Source organism: Falco naumanni, chromosome 6 (genome assembly GCF_017639655.2).
Source record: "Falco naumanni isolate bFalNau1 chromosome 6, bFalNau1.pat, whole genome shotgun sequence".
In the NCBI taxonomy this organism is placed as follows: domain Eukaryota; kingdom Metazoa; phylum Chordata; class Aves; order Falconiformes; family Falconidae; genus Falco; species Falco naumanni.
In genome coordinates this window covers 57,743,477-57,757,994 of record NC_054059.1, presented here as the reverse complement: position 1 = coordinate 57,757,994, position 14,518 = coordinate 57,743,477, and the positions used below count along the sequence as shown (strand labels likewise).

At 37.2% G+C, this 14,518-nt stretch overlaps 1 protein-coding gene across 5 annotated transcripts in view; it reads left to right on the top strand.

Annotated features, from left to right (window-relative positions):
* TRMT11 (tRNA methyltransferase 11 homolog) overlaps positions 1-14,147 on the top strand; it is a 29,459-nt gene extending 15,312 nt beyond the window's left edge. For 4 of the 5 annotated variants that reach the window (XM_040597275.1, XM_040597274.1, XM_040597276.1 and 1 more), the window contains exons 9-13: positions 77-241; positions 1,647-1,719; positions 2,468-2,599; positions 5,910-6,030; positions 13,555-14,147. In XM_040597275.1, coding sequence (XP_040453209.1) covers positions 77-241; positions 1,647-1,719; positions 2,468-2,599; positions 5,910-6,030; positions 13,555-13,686 — 623 coding nt within the window. In that variant the 3' untranslated portion in view covers positions 13,687-14,147. Of the gene's footprint in view, positions 1-76; positions 242-1,646; positions 1,720-2,467; positions 2,600-5,854; positions 6,031-13,554 lie in introns of those variants that run through there. The other variant, XM_040597278.1, reaches the window with a different exon arrangement.
* The last annotated feature ends 371 nt before the right edge of the window (positions 14,148-14,518 follow it).

Genomic DNA, 14,518 nt, shown 5'->3' with positions numbered 1-14,518 from the left:
ATGAAAGTTTTTTCCTATAAAGTAGTTTGTTGTTAAGTATGCTTTTTTTTCCCGTTCCATGCCCTACCCTTCCCAGGCAAAGCAAGCAGAAAGAACCAGAAATGGAGAGGTCCAGATGAAAATATCAGAGCTAATCTCCGACAGTACGGTTTAGAGAAATATTACCTTGATGCACTAGTTTCTGATTCTTCGAGACCAATATGGCGAAAAGGGATGCTGTTTGATGCAATCATTACAGATCGTAAGTTTGTTAATGTTTTTTGTTGCCTAATAGCGATGACTAAAAGATTATTGCCTATGTCTATGCCTATGTACATTGATTTAATGTCTTCATAAGTGCTCAGGTGTGCAGTTTCTATATCTCAGAAGACGACCATTGAGAGCAGCACTGTGGTAATTTGATCTGCATTTGACATCTCTGCATTTGTTTTAAGGATAGTTACAGATGTGTAACAAAGCTGGTGATAATACTTTCCTCCATGGAGAGAATGTTATGTTTGCTAGTAGAAATCCATGTGGCTGAAACTCATCCTTCAAAGAAGTCTCATTCAGTAAAGGCATAATTTTACTGGTGCACAGAGACTTCTTATCCGAATGGCCCATGTTGCTGTTAGGACCTGATCTGCAACACTCTGGAGTCTGCCATGCAGCTCTGATGGACTTGTGGAGACTTATGTTAAGTGCTTATTGGAATGCTTCCAAAGAGAAATTTTAATGCATTTCTGATACACTTAACTACTAGAAACACTAGCGGTTTGAAAGGATCCTCTGCTCTTGTAGGAACCTTTGACTTAACACAGTTGGTCATGCATGAGAGGGAGTAGAAGCTAAGCGAATAAATAAAATACGTTGATACTGCAATTTCTGATCTCTAGTGCTGGCTCTTACAGCAACATACAAATATTAATTAGGAATAGGGAGTGTGACTTTTCTTTGTGGGTTGCCTGCTAACTTTGATTTGGCCTATTTGGCAATAAGATGATGTAGAATATTAATATGACTTAGAACTGAGTTCGCAAGTTGTGCCATAACTGCTCTGTTAGCAAAATGGTTGTGTGGTATTTCCATGATGCTGAAACAAGTCTCACGAAACCAGGTATGTTGAACATGAAATAAGTATGTTACACTAGTAGAACAGTGCAAAAATGTATGAGAAAAAGCCATCTCTGGCTCTTCTTATCTGTTCTTGTGAAAACTACCATTTGTGTAATGTGTTCGCAAGAAATTCCAGCAGGTACAATTTAATTTTGAAAAAGCTTAGCTGGGTGCTACAGGGGAGATGTTTGCATCTGTCAAAAAAAAGTGGATGGGATTATTTGTCACATGATGGAAATGTAAGGAATATCCTTTAATAAAGAAAACAGAAAAGCATTGTCCTTTGTAGTGTAGCAAATGTCTAGGCTGCTAGAAGCCTCTGACAGCTGAAGGGCTTTCTGTGAAACAGTTTTAAAGTAACCTTTTGGAGCAAGAAACCTAATAGATCTTGAAGAAGTTACCTTTACTGACTTTTACTTGGTAAAATCTTTCGGGTTTTTTGACTTTGTATAAGCCACAGTTTATGCACTGTTGTATATATAATGTAATTGTATGTTATTTAGACAAAGGGTGAGGTTCTCATCTCTGCATTGTACACTTGCTTTGTATAGCACCATATGGTATCAGAGAAGCTACTCGCAGAACAGGTTCACAAAAGGAAACAGTTAAGTCAGCTGAAAGAAGGTAGGTAAGCTGTCTTGTCTGTTGTAGAATATAAATGTCTTAATGGAAATCCAGTTATAGTTTTAGAGTCTTTATTATTTCTTGGTTGGCTGTCAGCAGTTAAAAAGAAAGATAGTAATATTAATTAAAGAAGAAAAGACCTTTTTGTTCTGTTTGAAAACTAGTGTGTTACTTCCCAAAATCCCCTTGTTTTTGTTCTCCCTGCTTATAATTTGCATGTGTTGAGATTGCAAATCCTATTTCTTGTCTCCGTGAGTCACCATTACCTTGTGTTTCTGATTCTCAGAAAGTTCTCTTCAGCTGTAAGCTGAAGCTGCAAAATCAGTCTAAAAAGCAATACCTCTATTTTACCGTAACCACCTCTCTTGGATTTCCACTGCTCCTTTTTCTTCAGTGATAACACATAGCTTCTCCACTGCCTGGCCTTCCTTGTCTTCTGCCTTTTACTCTAAACTGCCCTTAAAGATGTGCAAAATGACTGTTCTCAACATGCCTGTGATTCTTTGACTTCCACAAGTACTAAAGATGATAGTCTAAAGAGCCAGTAAGGGAATTGAGGAAGTCACATTCCTCTTAGTAGAAGTTGTACTCCTAGATTGTCCTATGTAGTTTTGAAAGTGTCACATAGTGCTGTTTTGTGGTTTGGGGGTTTTTTTGGTTTAGGTCGTGGTTTTGTTTTTTTATTTTTTATTAAAAATGCAGGTTTTACGTGTGCTTTTATGTTTACACTTGTAATTTTTTTGTTTAGCGCAGACAATCACATCTTCGTTTCATCCAATTACCATCTAAGTGACATCTTTTTTGACCTGTTGAAGTTTGCAGCAGAATATCTGGTGATGGGAGGAAGATTAGTTTACTGGCTGCCGATATACAGGCCTGAGTATGTATTCTTAATTTCTCTTAAGTAGTATGTCAGAACAGATGCTACATTCTCACTGTGCTTGCTTTTGGGGCATAGTACAGCTGAAACTTCCATAATACTAGCACTTAGGAGTAATGCTCAGACTTCAAATTTCAAAACTTCATATGAGGGAAGCACATTTTGAAATAAGGTTTTTGGATGGAAATAATTCCTGTCTGTTACCAAAAAGAAAAAGCCTTTACATGTCCTTGCAAATACGTGTCCAATGGGTTGAGGTTTAAGCTTAGAAAATTATACTTTCAAGGTGCAGATAAATTTCTAAGATAGTAGTAGTAAGGCTGTTATTAATGTGTTTCTACTAGAGTAGTTGATAGAGGTACATGACAAGGTCCTGCAAGAGAACATTCTTGGCTGTTTGGGGTTTGGCACTATAATTTAGCTTTCTTCTGGGAAAAGTCAAGTGACCAAGAGACTGGAGTGAGAGGCAGGATGCGTAGGGGAGTAGCCCTGTTAAGGACGAGAGAGGCCAGCAGAGACTGCAGGATGCTGCCTGCTCAGTAGTGCAGCCTGGGATTAGAACTGGGCTTAAAAGGAAAGACATCTGGTTGCATACCTTACTTCAGCATCTCTTAGATAAGGTTTTGAGGGTTGGGTGGGTTTTTTTGGTGGTTTTATTTTTCAGAACTGTTTCACAGTAAAGTGGGAAGTTGATGTACAATAGCTGTTTCTGATTATCTTCCAGATGTAGATGTACTCTGAAGGTAGCTTCTACAATGTCATATGTTTCTATGTAGAATCAAACTGTACTGATATATAAAGTGGTGGTTGTGCCTGGTTTCATCATGTAAATGGCTTGTGACAGTCCTACATATTATTATTAGATGCTGTTTTGAAACTGTGGAAATCAAAAGGAGCCATTTCTGTTACCAATTTTCATAACAGAAGAGTGCACTTAGTAGCTTGCATTTTTTTTTTTAATGATATCATTGGTATCTTAGACTTTTTTTTTCTTGTAAGACTATTCATAAACAAAATAATAAATGCCATTAACACTATTATAGCTAATTGTTCAAAATATCTGCCTATACTTGCTTAGCCCTGACAAATCATGGGTGATTTGTGAATTCTTAGATTTCCGTGTCAATACACTCTGTTTTGAATTACTGAGTTTATTCTGTGTGTCAAGATACCAGAGCTTTTTGTCTGCTCATTGAACTTTGGTAAGAGGATGCTTCCTCAGTATACAGCAGTATGAAGTGTTTAACTTTAGATAAGTATGAACTGCATGTTCTGGTTCTACTTCAGTTGCTGTTTTGGGGAGGTCAGCTCTCTCAAGCTGTAGTTGGGTTGCCTCTTAGAAAGTGAATTTGTACATACTACTGTGGATTGAAATACTGAAGTCACTATCACAGAATATTAGTATAGTCACTTTATTTTCAGCTGTAACGATGAACACAGGAACAAACATTAAAGCAGGTATGCGAGGGGAAGATAAGACACTGTCTACTAATGTTGTGTTATCAGGTATCTCTTGGCAACACCTGCCATCAGATTCATGTGTTGTTTGAGATCCTTGTGTATTACCTTAAATTCCAAACAAACCTGGATTAAAATGGATGTCTGTTAAAACTACTGCTACTATATTTCTTACTTGATATTTCTCCTTGTCCCGAGTTTTACTTGAAAGAGTGTAGAAATATATGCACTAATGCTAACAGACAAGGCTTTTTAACAAAGCGATAATGATCTCTCCCTCTGCAAGATAGAATCTCACTCCAAAGTTTACTCTTTCAATCTGACATTGAAATCATTGTTGAGTCTGAATTCTTTTAATTCCTTTGCAGTCAGGCTTTTGTATGGTTATGAAGAGAAACTTTTAAGATGTTGTGGCAGAGTGCCTACCTTTCTTTGTAAGAGAAAGAGGCAGCTTGGTAGAACTAGATGCACCAAAAGTCTTGTGTAATAGAAAAAAACAATTGAGAATTAATTTCATTCTCCTTTGTCAAAAGCATATTCTGACTTCGTCTAGCAGTAGTGACTTGATTCCAGACATGAGAAGTGACTGAAGGGTTGTTTTGCAATCTTGACGTTTTGAAACAATGCAAAGAGGCAGTACTGTTTGGGTTTTTTCCTATTTACAAGTCTGTGTTTGGTATTGTCTTACTTGTTTAACAGCTCACTATTATCTTTAAGAAATGTCAAGATTTCCATCAGCACCTAGATGGGTCCTGTTTTGAGTTGTGTTATATTTGCCTTCTCTTTCTCCCAGAACAATGCATTTACTTTGTAAAGTGCATTCAGAAAATCTACTTTTCAGGAAAAATATGAATCTCATCCTTCGTATCTTTTAAGTTTTAAGTGATACATGTGAAAGTTGTTCAGTTCTGCTTTTCAATGTCAGACTTCTGCTGACCCCCAAGTATTGGGGACTCATGAGAGCAAGCATTTTTTATGAAATTACAGTCACTGACAATACCATACACCATTTTCTGTATTATGGTGTAGTAATTATTACAGGAAAGCTTATTACAAAAACTGAGACTAAATGGCTGATTTATATGTTTCAGTGTATATATATTGATCTCATGTTTATCTTAGTAGCTAGGTCAATACTTTTTGCTCCTGTAGTCCCATACAAAGCTCTTAAATCCTTAAATTCCTCTTTCAGCATTTAAAGAAATAGAAGGATTGAAAGCAACCTAGAGAAAGTTCTTTAGGAAGTAGTATGCTTATGAAGTGGGGGCATTTAAAACACTGTAACTTTTTCCTTCTATAGACGGGATTTAATTGCAAGCCAGTGTTGCTACCATCTGATGTTAAAGGATAATGGATTTTTTTTCTCTTCCCTTTAGAAAGAGTAATTATAACGTGATGGATTTCTAACACCAAATTCTAAAGTCCGGGAATGTCACTGCCTAATAAAAGCTGGTTTACTATGATTTGACATTGAAGTGTAATGGTCTCCTTTTAGGGAGCCAGAGATAAGTCTCTTGGTCCTGCAACTTTGTATGTTGACTGTGGAATACATTTTTCAAATCACAGCTCTGACTGGATAAGTTACTACTCCTGATTGGTTGAGATATTTTCTACTTGAAATGATAGAGACAGGCTTGTGTACATATAATAAAGTCATGTAAATACATGTAGAAAGTGTATGTATGTGTCTCTTTACTCTGGAGCACCAATACCTGAATTTCTTTAATCAGATTAATATGGGTAGCAACTTTCTAGTGTAAGCCATTTTGTGAAGAATCTGTATTAATTTTGTTTCAGATGCAAGCCTTCCAATTCATGAGCTTACAGCTCTATGAATGTTTATTACTTCCAGATACACAGAAGAGATCATTCCTCGCCACCCGTGCCTGAAACTTATTAGCAACTGTGAGCAGATGCTTTCCAGCCACACATCAAGGCGCCTGATAACCATGGAAAAGGTGAAAGAATTCAAGGTAAGCTTGAATTCTTGATTGTATAAAATAGTAGCTATTGCATTCATGAAAAGTTTGTGCTATTCGGCATTTGATCCTTATTTCCATCACACTGTACTTTTTTTATGATGAGAGTTAAGAGCTTTTGTAAAATCTCCACACGTTTCTTTAAAATAGACTGAGTAGTGATTTAAGGGATTGTTCTGGGTTTGATGTCTTTCTTCCTTTTTCTCCTCACTTTTCGTCCTGAGCAAGCCACTTAATAGTGTGAAAGAGATCTTTGAACTTACAGTTACTTGGGAAAGTTGCATATGCTTTTCAAGGAAAACTGAACTCTGTGAATCCCATCCACAGAGATGCCAAGATGCCCAAGTTCCCATTGATTCCAAAGTGTAATTTGATGCCCAAGTAAATACTAAATGCTTTTGTGGGTCTTGCAGGGCAGGTAAACCGTATTCAGTTCTGTTACTTCATTTTCAAAGTGGTACTTCTCTAGCTTTAGAAATAGTATTGTAGCTGTGACATAAGCCAGCATGACTCACTATACTTTTTTTTGTGTTGTTTTGGGATGTACTTAAGCGCCTCTCCTGAGGCGCTGGGACCAGGGAATACTGCATTCTGTCAGGTTTCCTTTCCTTTCTCGCTGCTTCTCTTGCCTAGCACTGTTAAGAGATGCTAAGCAAAGGTAAAGCAAATTCTTAATGAAAACACATGCAAACAGCGAGTAAGTGTTTTTTAGTACATTCCTTGTCAGTTGCAAGAGCTATTTTAAATGACAGGAGATACAGTCAGACTGCTGTGTCTGCATGGTGTTTGCACTAATAACACAGCAGGGTTTCAGTACTGCATTCATAATGCTAATGATGACTGAGATTCTCAAGCAACACCTGAATTTTTGTATGTGAAGTTCGGAGTCAGAGCTGCCAACTTTACCAGTAGCGAAGCAAGAGGGTAAATTATGAAAGTTTTTGATGTGCGTCTCGGAGTGTTCATGGAGGAGTAAAAAAACAGGAGTTTTGTTACTGCCAGTGCTCTAGGATGACATGTTCTAATTTAAAAAATATATCCAGCCTTCTATGAATAGAGTTTCATTAGTTGTTATTCTTGTTTTGTGCATCACCTGTTCTTCAGTACGTGCTTTGCCAGGTTCATGTCTGGAAGTGCTTAGCTTTGGGCACCTGAGTCGAGTTGGCAGGCTTACTGCTTAGGTAAAACTGTGCAGGTGCTTATGCTAAGGACTCCAGTTGTCTTTTAGATAATTTAAAGATACCAGAACACATGTACAGTTTCTGACGATGCAAAACTTGTCCAAGTAACAAACTGCATATTGACTCCTTAGCCAGTGACTGCTTTTTTTAGGGTCTTGTTTGGTGTCTTAACTATCCAAGATTTCACTACCCTTTTGTCCCTTACCTGGGATGTGTTTTTCCTGTCTTAATATCCTGAACAACCTTTGAATTGGATACTTCTGACTCACTGGGTATGTTCATAAAATTCAATAGCTGGAGCTTTGGCCATTTGTCTTTTTCCAAAATGGAAGAGTGAATTTTTGTGAATATGCAAGCATTTATGTTTCCAAACAGTTCTCGTCTGCCTTACCAAACTGGTTTGTAACAGACAGTCTCAAATGCCTTTTAATTCAGCTTAGTTCGGTACTTGGAAGGGGCTAAGAAGTTTTACAAATCGTGTAGTGTCATTATGCAGTCCTTTGGTTTCCCCAGTGTTTGCCACCAATAATGCATTGCACATTTCACAGCAAACTTGATTTCAGCATTAAGACTAAATTCTTAACAAGAAATGAATCCAGTTACCAAACGTGAAATTGATGGTGCAATTTGATTGTGCTTGTACTATAAAGGACACCAAAGTGAATGCAAAAAGTGCATATGTCTAGTTGAAGTATTAATCTATCATAATTAATCATAAGCATGAAGATCATAAAGGTTGAATTAAAGAAAACCTCACAAAAGGTGCTGTGTAACTCATCTTGTAAGCATCCAGTTTGTTCTGTTTAAGTTTATGATGATATCATGCCAACTGGAAAAGATTTCTTACTGAACACAGTTTTGATATGAATAGGCTTTTCCAGCATGTGCACAATATGCACAGAAGAGTTGCTTGGCTTTTAATATTTAAGGCTTTTTTTTGGACAACCCTGGTGGTCATTAGTAACTCCCCTGCTCCCCAGTCTTAAATTATAGTGACAATAATAAAAATGAATGAAAGCAGTTGTTGTGGAGGGCAGCTAGCAGCAGCCAACTAGCGACTCCTAGTCTTCTAGAACTCTGAAGGCAGAAGAATAAGAGAAGTGAAGAACTGAAGTGTGGAACAGGAGAGGAACAAACCAGAAGTGATATGAAGTGAGAGCTTACTAGCCTATTGTATTACTTTTTTTCTTTGGACGTTAGTGTCCCTTTTTCCGGTAGTAAATGGATATGGGTCTCCCCAGTATCTCTCTAAACCTGAAACAAAACTTTCTAATTGATATTATAGTAGGCAGGACTGTGTGTGAATCTACCTTCATTGAACTGTGAAGGGAGGCTTTTTTTAAGCAGTGAACACCAGTTCAACTCTCCAAAGACTGTAGGCATTCATATATAAATATAGTGGCAGTGGGAGAATGAGAAGCTGTTGGCCAAGCAGATTTGTGTTGTAATATCTGTTGACTGTGATACCATAGGAGTTCAGCCTTCTGCTTTAGGTCCGAAGAGGTTTGAACCAATTGTTCCAGCCTGAATCAAGTGAAAATGTACCTTCTATTGTGCCAGTATATTTTTCAAAAGCTGTAAAAAACATAGTGATGTAAGGCTAAAGGGTCTCAGTCTGTGCCACCTATATCTGAATTGTCACGGTGATTTTTTTTTTTCTTTAAATGTGAAATAACTGGTAAGTGGTTAATTGGTAGGAAAATTGGAGTATAAAAACTTACTACCACGAGGGTTCTTGGGAATTTATATCTGGTGATAAATCAGCTGTTTCCAGAAGTGGTAGACTTACTGTTTAACTGTAGGGTTGTTTGGTGTTCCCTTTCTTTACAACACTATGTCTAGCTTGTTGCTTTCCCCATGATGAATTATTTCAGCTATTGCTGAATTACTTGTTTCATTCCTCTGCTTGCTGTCTTACAGAAATATATAGTATCTATTTGGCTGGTCAATGCTACCTAGTTCTGAAGTTGCTAATCAGGACCTGTTAAGAAAATATTGAAGGAAAAATCTGTAATAAGGGCTAAAAGTGACACTTAAAAGTTATGCAGCAAGGTGAAACAGAAAACTTGACTGAAGGATGAACTTTGAGCATATGACTGCCCAGGAAAGGACTCGGGAGCATCGGGCATACAAATCCACCACTCAGAATGGGTCCAGCATTTCCATGTCACACGGTCACTCCAGAGTTGTTACTGGTGTAGAATTTTTCCTGCTGAATTTAGCAGTGTCTTTTCCTGGATATGACCCTGTTGTCTCTGATTTGGAAACTGCTTCTTGTTGTTTATAGCTGTATAACATTACTACAAGTGGTTTCTATAGCTACTGTCCAGCACCAGATGTAGAGTGGTAGAAAGCTGTGATAGTGCTAGCAAGATTTTTTTTTAAACAGAAACTGAATGTGGGTAATTACCCTGAAGCTGAACTTGAGGTGTGCTAGATTCACAAAAATCTTTAGAATATCACTTCACATTCACCATGATTTAAATAAAAATAAAGCTTTCTTGTTATGTTTAAGCTTCCTTTTTCTTCCATCTCTTTTGTTATTTATTGAAGATCTGTAACACTTTTTTAGTGTTGTGTTTTGAACAAATGAGATTTGAGTTGAAAACTCAAATTAGCTAGAAGCTAATTAGCTAGAAGCAATTCGGTAGCATGCAGTTTGACAAGGGCTTTGTTGGCTTTCAGTTGTCACAGAAGTCATCACAAAACATTTCAGAGCAGAAGTTTTACATGATAACTGTTGTTTGCGATTATTCTGCTGTTTTGAGAACTTAAATTGTTCAAAGTGAGAACCAAGGATGGTGGTAAAACCAGGGGTTAACTAACATCTTCAGTTCTGGCTTACAAATAAAGGAAGAAGTCTTTATCATCTTGGTAGCGCTGGCAGACTGGGGAAAGAGCTGACTTAGCGCCAGGCAGGCTGATCATTGCTGTCTTGGAAATGATTTCTTGGGAAGTCTCACTGTTTTGTGTTGAATAACCATTTAAAAACTTTGGACCTTGAAAAAGATGACCAGTTGTTTCAAAGTAAGTAAGTGGAAGAAAGCTACTTATCCCTAGATGCAGCTGTATATCATTGTGATGCAGTACTGCTTATTGCTCCTCCAGTGTGTCATGTTAAGAGAAGGAAAGAGACTATCTCCCTTAAAATACTGTGGTTCAACTCCATTCCATGAATTTAAACTTTTTTTGTGGTTTTTTTTTTTAAAAAGGCAAGAGAAAAGGAAAAAGCCTCCATATTAACTGCCCTGGACAGTTAATGCACTTGAGGGAGAGTTGACGCTGATATTGACACCCTCCATAAGAGATCTTCTTTTACTGCAAAACATTCCTGTCAGATATTTAGAGTGCATATTCTACCAATTTATATTGCTCAAGGTAGAGCTTGACTGAGAATGTTTGACTGGCTTCCTTATTGAAACGAGCTGGTGCCTGATTCCCAGATAAATTCTAGTGCAAATAGTCACAGTAAATTGTTTCATGAAGATTATTTTTGACAAGTTCTTATTTCTGTAGAGTTAAATGCAGCCTATCCCTAGTGTTTAGATTGTACCCATTCAGTTTGCCAGGTAGATAAAAAATACCCTAAGTTAGAATTTGTTCAGAAATCATTACTCTCTGAAATACAAGAATTCCTTTTACTTTGATCAGTTCTCATGTTGCCCATAAACCTGTTTTGACTACTGAATGTCAACAGTGAGTGGCATCTACAGGTACTTCAGGATTTCTTATTTTCTTTTTCCTTTTTTAAGAAGCAATTCCCAATCTACTATTTTTCTTTAAAGCAATTACCATCTTTATTGGACAGTGATGTCTGTACAGAGGAGAGATAGGAAATGAAAGCTCTTAAGCTGGAATTACGGTCATGCAGGCCAGGAGCTGCTTTTGTAAACTCTCCCAAGAAATCTGTGCCTGACTGCAGACCTCTCACCTATCAAGCAGTGATTTGCATAGCTTTTGAGGCCTGCCTGGATTGATAAAAAGGATTCTGCTGTGGAGTGATGTACCAAACCTGTTTCCATTTGGTGAATGCAGGCACTCCTCTTACAGCTGTGTGTTTAACCTGAAGTTTGTTCTCGTACATTACCATATCCTGTCTTTGCCCTAACCAGCTTGGGGATAGAGAGGGTAGTTATTTTCTTCCTTCCTCCCTTCATCCTGAATCAGCGTTTCATTACTTAAGATGAATGGTGTACAGATGTGTGACCTCTTAGAGGCTGTGGGGATTAATTTTTATGTTAAAATACTGTTGACCCATATATCATTATCCTTCAGGGTCAAATATTCCATCTATTTCTCAAAACAAGCAAATTATATAGAATTACCATTAAAACACATCCCAAAGTTATAAAAATATATTCTATGTTTAGGTCAAAGAAGGATTGCTGACCTGCAAATTCAGGGGAAGAGTAAGTGCTCTTTTCCTCAGAGTGGTCCTGTATAAGAGACCTAGAGGAGTGCGTAAAGGCTGACTGTGAGAGGGGCATGTCAGAACTCCTCCTTGTTTCCTCTCTGCCTGTATATATATATTTTTTTTTACATGGATATGTTAAAAGCGTATTGATTATCAGCCTAAGAATGGTCTTGGAGATGGCAGTCTCTCACAGGCGACCAAAAGACAATAGATAGTACTGTGTCTGCAGTGGGTTTATCAAGGTCATTTTCTCCTGCGATTTTCCAACAGTGCACTACTTAAATAGAACTGATTTGCTGCTACTGGTGTACATGCTTTACATGTTCGATATCCACGTGACGCTTAATATTTAGCAAGTTAATTGAAGCCAGTGGCATGCTGCTGGTTATCTGGTAGGATGGGAGAGAACTCCTTCACAGAATATCTCATGGTGTCCAGAAGAGGGCACTTACACCTGCACACAAACGTCTTGCTGTGTTGAAAAACTTTTTGTTTCACTCCTTTAGAATGCATATTGGGACATCCAAAGGAAGATAAGGTGTTGATCTTGCTAGGTGAGAGCCTGGAAAGGCTACAAAATAGCTAAAGGGGGAGATTGTCCCCTAGGATTTAGTTCAACCTTACAGTGTAGTACTTGTAGTATGAAAATATTGACTTAAATCTACTTTTGTGTTCCTGCTGCTTATGTTAAAGCATTCCACAGCAACCTTGTTTTCAAATATCAACAAATGACTCTGAACTGTAAACTTAAGTATTGAAGCAATCTGCATATTGCTGCATTGCTTAAAAATTTATAACAATGAGCATGCATTGAGGAGAAACATTTAGTGGAATAGAGGTTTAGTTCTCTTGTATGCTTGCTTTTATTTTCTCTTTGCACAGTTCAGTTGTTCTATGTGAGGCTGCTTATCTCAATTCCATCTTGCTATTGAGCATAATAAACTGACATCAACCTTAAGCGTAAAACTTTTAAAAGTTGCCATCAGTTTTCTTTAGCATTCAGTTTGATGTATTGTTTATCTTACTTGTCTACTAATGTTATCAATACTGCATCTTAATTGTATAAAGCCACAGTACATGATGAACTAAACCTTTGTATATACAATAGGCAAATTTTCTAAACTATATACTTGGCTGATGTCAAATAGGTATTACGTGTAGGGATTTACTGTTTCAACTTTAACTTCCAGAAGTAGGTGAATACTGCACGAGAAAAAAATCCTGTGATCATGCTTCTTCAGTAACTGTAGGAATGCCATTTAGTCATTTGTGTTCCTCTTCTGTTTGCACCTGCCTTCCACAAACCTCTGAGTGATTGAATTCTCCAGATGGTATTTTTTCTGGAAACCAACCTTTATATTTTCCTTTATAAAACTCTGTGTGGCATAGTACCTGTGCTCTCATTCATTCATGCAAGAGTTGGATTCTCGTGATGTTAGCTGAGATATTTCCAGTGATGCAGTGCTATTAAAACTTCAAATGTCTGGTACTGACTGCTTGCATCATTTTGCTGTACAGAGTAGAATAATGAAAATTTGAATGAGTACACATCAAAAAACTCCAAAGAAAACCACCACCAACCCCCCCCCCCCCCCCGTCTGCTTACAGCTTGTATTTGAACAATGTCAAATGAGAATCCATTGCATAAGGATTTTAATTTCTGCTAAATGTTAAGACTCTGCAGTAGGATGCATATGTTCCTGTTAATCCTAATGGAAACCTTAGCATTGTATCTTTGAAATTTTTTCATCAATCTAGTGACTTAAATGTTTGCCTTAATGTTTGACCTAAATTGTAAAAAAAAAAACCCAACAACTTTAAGCTTGCTTGCAATTGTTTGAAAAAGTCTGGAGGAAAACCAATGGCGATGCATGTTGAACATACTACTGTGAAATCTAATGCTTGCATTTTGATGCCATGCAGGATCAAGAGCAGAATTCTTACTTGTTGGATGGTCAGTATATGCCGTACAGGGGACACAATTCTTTCCGTGAGAAGTATTTCAGTGGTGTGACGAAGAGGATTGCCAAGGAAGAAAAAGACAATCAGAAGTAAAATATAGTATAAACAGATTAAAAAAATGAGGAAAGAATGAAGATCATGTTTCTTTGTAAGGACATCTGGATATGAACATTCATTTGGATGCTTCAGAAAAATAAATACTGCTTTTAATTTTAAAACAAGATGAAACCCACAACACAGGTTGAGAGCAGTTCTTTTTAATTAGCTTTGTTTATAGCAGATTTTATTGTACAAGTTTTTTGAGTCTTATTTAATTTATATTTGTACTTGCAAGTACTAATGATGATTGACTAAAACCATTATTATTGTTCTTTCACCATTAACGTTTACAAAAAAGTAGTAGTATTATTTGGCAGATTTAACTGTGAACATCTGCCTGTTTTAGAAACACGTGGTGGTGATCAAGGGTTGTTTATTAAGAAGATTATTTTCATTTGTTTTGTTTTTTTGTAAATGGTATCCAATAAAACAAAAGATTGTTGTGAGGTTTTTTTAATTGTTGCATGCAATAACTACTCTGGCTGAGGCCAGAAGTGTTTAAAACAAACAAAAAACACAAAGAAACAAATGTGCACGCACCCCCCCCCACCCCCCACCCCCCCAAAAAAAAAAGAAAAAGCCTCTGTGACCTGACAGACTCTGGAGAGCCTATTAAACCCTGTGAAGCCTGTCCACATCTGAAGCTCATCTGTACCTTGGATTTGCTTTTGCATTCCTAAACCTTGACTTTTGGTCAAGCCAACTGTCTGCAATTTTTGGTTCAGAAACTGATAGTTAAAGCAGTAACAACAACAGCATAAAATCAGTAATGGTTCCCTAATGGTATTAAGCTTAATCAAATCTTTGAAATCGAAGCTGTATTTGT